Here is a 3,103-nt window from a genome sequence, read left to right as displayed (position 1 = left end):
GTTGTTTTGGCGGGTCCGGGCTGGGGATTCGAACCCACCACCTTAGGTGTACGTGGCTGGCGCCTTAGCCGGTTGAGCTATAGGCGCCGAGCTGGTGACTGTATTTTTAAAAGCTAAGGTTTGGCCAGGTGTGGTGGCTCACACCTATAATCCTAGCACCATGGGAGGCCGAGGAGGGAGGAATGCCTGAGGTCAGCAGCATAAGTGTGAATCTGAATTATTCTTATTTGTGCTAGTACCTTATTAAATGACCATTATAAAAATTGTGTTTCTATTCATATTTGCTACAGTCATACTTCTTTTTGTTGCCCTTGGTAGAGTGCCGTGGTTTCATAGCTCACAGGAACCTCAAACTCTTGGGCTTAAGTGATTCTCCTGCCTCAGCCTCCCAAGTAGCTGGGACTACAGGCACCTACCACAACAAAAGCTGTTTGGGTTTTTTTTTTTATTTGTAATTGTCATTGTTGTTCGGCAGGCCTGGGCCGGATTCGAACCCGCCAACCAGTATATGTGGCTGGCGCTCTAACCGCTGAGCTACAGGCACCCATCCAGTCATATTTCTTTTTGAGACAGAGTCTCACTCTGTTGCCCAGGCTGGAGTGCTGTGGTGTCAGCCTAGCTCACAACAATCTCAAACTCCTGTATTCAAGCAATCTTCCTGCCTTAGCCTCCCAAGTATCTGGGACTAAAGGTGCCCACCAAGACAGCCAGCTAATTTTTCTATTTTTGGTAAAGATGGGATCTTGCTCTTGCTCAAGCTGGTCTCAAACTCCCAAGCTCAAGTGATCTTCCCACCTCAGCTTCCCATAGTGCTAGGATTACAGGCATGAGCCACTGCACCCAGCCTATGATCATGTTTCCTAAGTACCTAAATCCATTCAATCATATTTCTTGGTTCTTATTTAAAATTACTTCCAACATTCCTCATAGTTAAGATCCTTTTTCTGGCTGGGCACTCAGTGGTTAGGGTGCTGGCCACATGCACCAGGGCTAGTGGGTTCAAACCTGGCCTTGGCCTGCTAAAGCAACAACAAAAATTAGCCAGGCGTTGTGCCAGGCACCTATAGTCCCAGCTACTTGAGAGGCTGAGGCAAGAGAATCGCTTGAGCCCAAGAGTTTGAGGTTGCTGTGAGCTATGACACCACAGCACTCAAGGGCGACAAAGTGAGACTGTCTCAATAAAAAAAAAATCCTATTTTTCCTGATCTGTTTGGATCAATTCTGAGTTTCCAAACTGTACTAATGACATAAGAGTTATTTTCAAAGATGATAAAATGCAACTGTTTTGGAAATTTTTCATTCAGATAGTCAAAAGTCTGTTGACAACTTTCACACAGTATGACAGAGTGGAAAGAAAAATAAGGAAGGTGAAAAACCACATTATTTGCAAATACACGTGGAATTAGCCTGAGTCTTTTAAAAATATGGTTTACATTGCAGGGTTAACATTTGTTAGGCTTATAAATAGCAAGCAGAAGTAACAGCTGAGGCAAGCAAGGATATGGTGTGGTTATAAAGAAAAACAGAACTCTATCCTGGCTGAATATGACAGTGACCATAAAAGAAAAAAAATACCAGACACACAAAAAAGTTCTAGGTCAACTGGCAAAATTAAAATTAGTTTCAAAAAGGCCACTGAATTCTTTAGACAACTGAACAGATTTGACATTTCACAACTGGCAAAACTGTGGGATTTTAGTTGAGAATTAAGTATGAATAAAAGGACACAAGTAACCTTCAAAGTCCCTGACTTTTCAAAATATGCACGGTTAATGATATCATAAAAGAATTAGTGAAAGCATCTGAACAACAGGCACTAAGATCCCACACCCTCAACAGAACACATGTGAGTGCTTAACCCCAAATCCTTCCCAACCGTCCTTTCCCCTAGGGTTTGAAAATGACATACTTCTTCAGGTTGAAAGTAATAGGGCTGAGATTGATCAGTGGACAAAATGCACGTCACACAACCATAGTAATAAAGTAAAGACTTGAGCCTTAAAGGTCATTAGGCCCAAATGTCTATTTACGAATAAATAAACAGAAACAAAATGTTTGTTAACTGAGGGCTGGACTAAGAGCCTGTAATCAGAGTGGGTTTTTTTCTCCTGTGGGGGGACAGAACCAACACCACCACGACGAAACAAAGCTAAGAAAGTTCTCAGTATCAGTATAAGAAACACCTTAAAACTGGGGAACTGTCAGCCTCAAGAACCAAACCCCAGGGAATTAGACGTACTTTCGACAGAACCACTTGGCACCCAGCCCTGCCCTTGTCCCCCTCCCCGACAGGAACCACGATCCTCACCTGATCTTGGCAGTATCGGAGGACGAAATCCTGGACGGAGCACCTAGCCGAGGCACACCGCACCGCCCTGCAGCCGAAGCCGGGGCCGCGGATCCAGACCAGAGCCTCAGCCCCAGCCATTTCACCGCAAGCTGGACACTCCTGAAACACTAAGCGCCACAACTAGCCCGACGCATCTTGATGACGCCAACAGTCTCCCAGCGCCCCGCCCCTCTCGCTTCCGTTCGCCCCTCCCCTCCCGAGGGGCCGGTCACGTGATCGAGCCCGGGGAGCCTCCGGGGGAGGGGGAGGGGCACAGGAAAGGCCTGGCTGAGGCCGATAAGACAACCCATCACCCGGGCGAGGCGTTGCTAGGGGAAGTTGCTAGGGCGGGGCTCGAGGGACTGGCTATAAATGGCTGGTGCTGGTTTAGACTTTGAGCTTTGTGGCTGTAAGCGATAAGGCCGTACCTGAACAGCGCCCAATGCCGCAGGCTTGGCTCTTTTCCCTTACATCTGTGTAGTTATTTTTGGGTCGCAGAGAAACGTGGCTTGAGCAGGCGCCGCTCCGGGGTGTAGAGAGAAGCGTGAGTCCAGAAGCGGTTTTTCTGGGCGGGGTCGCTTCCTTCCTCCAGGGAAGCCTCTCAACCCGAGGGTCAAGGGAAAGCGACCCCATGAGGCCCTTGGACTGTGGCCTGCAGATTTATACTCCAGATTTATGGACGGTTCTCTGCCTCTCCCGGAACAGCCATCCTAGTTTCTGCCAGCCACGCTCGGTTTATTCTTTTTTCCGCCTGCGTTCGTTCTACATTATCTC

The 3,103-nt window shown here is 47.5% G+C and overlaps 1 protein-coding gene across 1 annotated transcript in view; it reads right to left on the bottom strand.

Annotated features, from left to right (window-relative positions):
* SDE2 (SDE2 telomere maintenance homolog) overlaps positions 1 to 2,581 on the bottom strand; it is a 27,463-nt gene extending 24,882 nt beyond the window's left edge. The window contains exon 1 of the mRNA XM_012805881.2: positions 2,309 to 2,581. Within this exon, the coding sequence (XP_012661335.1) occupies positions 2,309 to 2,428 (120 nt within the window). The 5' untranslated portion in view covers positions 2,429 to 2,581. The remainder of the gene's footprint in view (positions 1 to 2,308) is intronic.
* Between the last annotated feature and the right edge of the window lie 522 nt (positions 2,582 to 3,103).

This window comes from Otolemur garnettii, unplaced genomic scaffold (assembly GCF_000181295.1).
Source record: "Otolemur garnettii isolate 467f Iridium unplaced genomic scaffold, OtoGar3 scaffold00045, whole genome shotgun sequence".
Lineage (NCBI taxonomy): Eukaryota > Metazoa > Chordata > Mammalia > Primates > Galagidae > Otolemur > Otolemur garnettii.
Note: the sequence above shows the minus strand (reverse complement) of the source record. Positions and strands in the feature narration are given on the sequence as shown.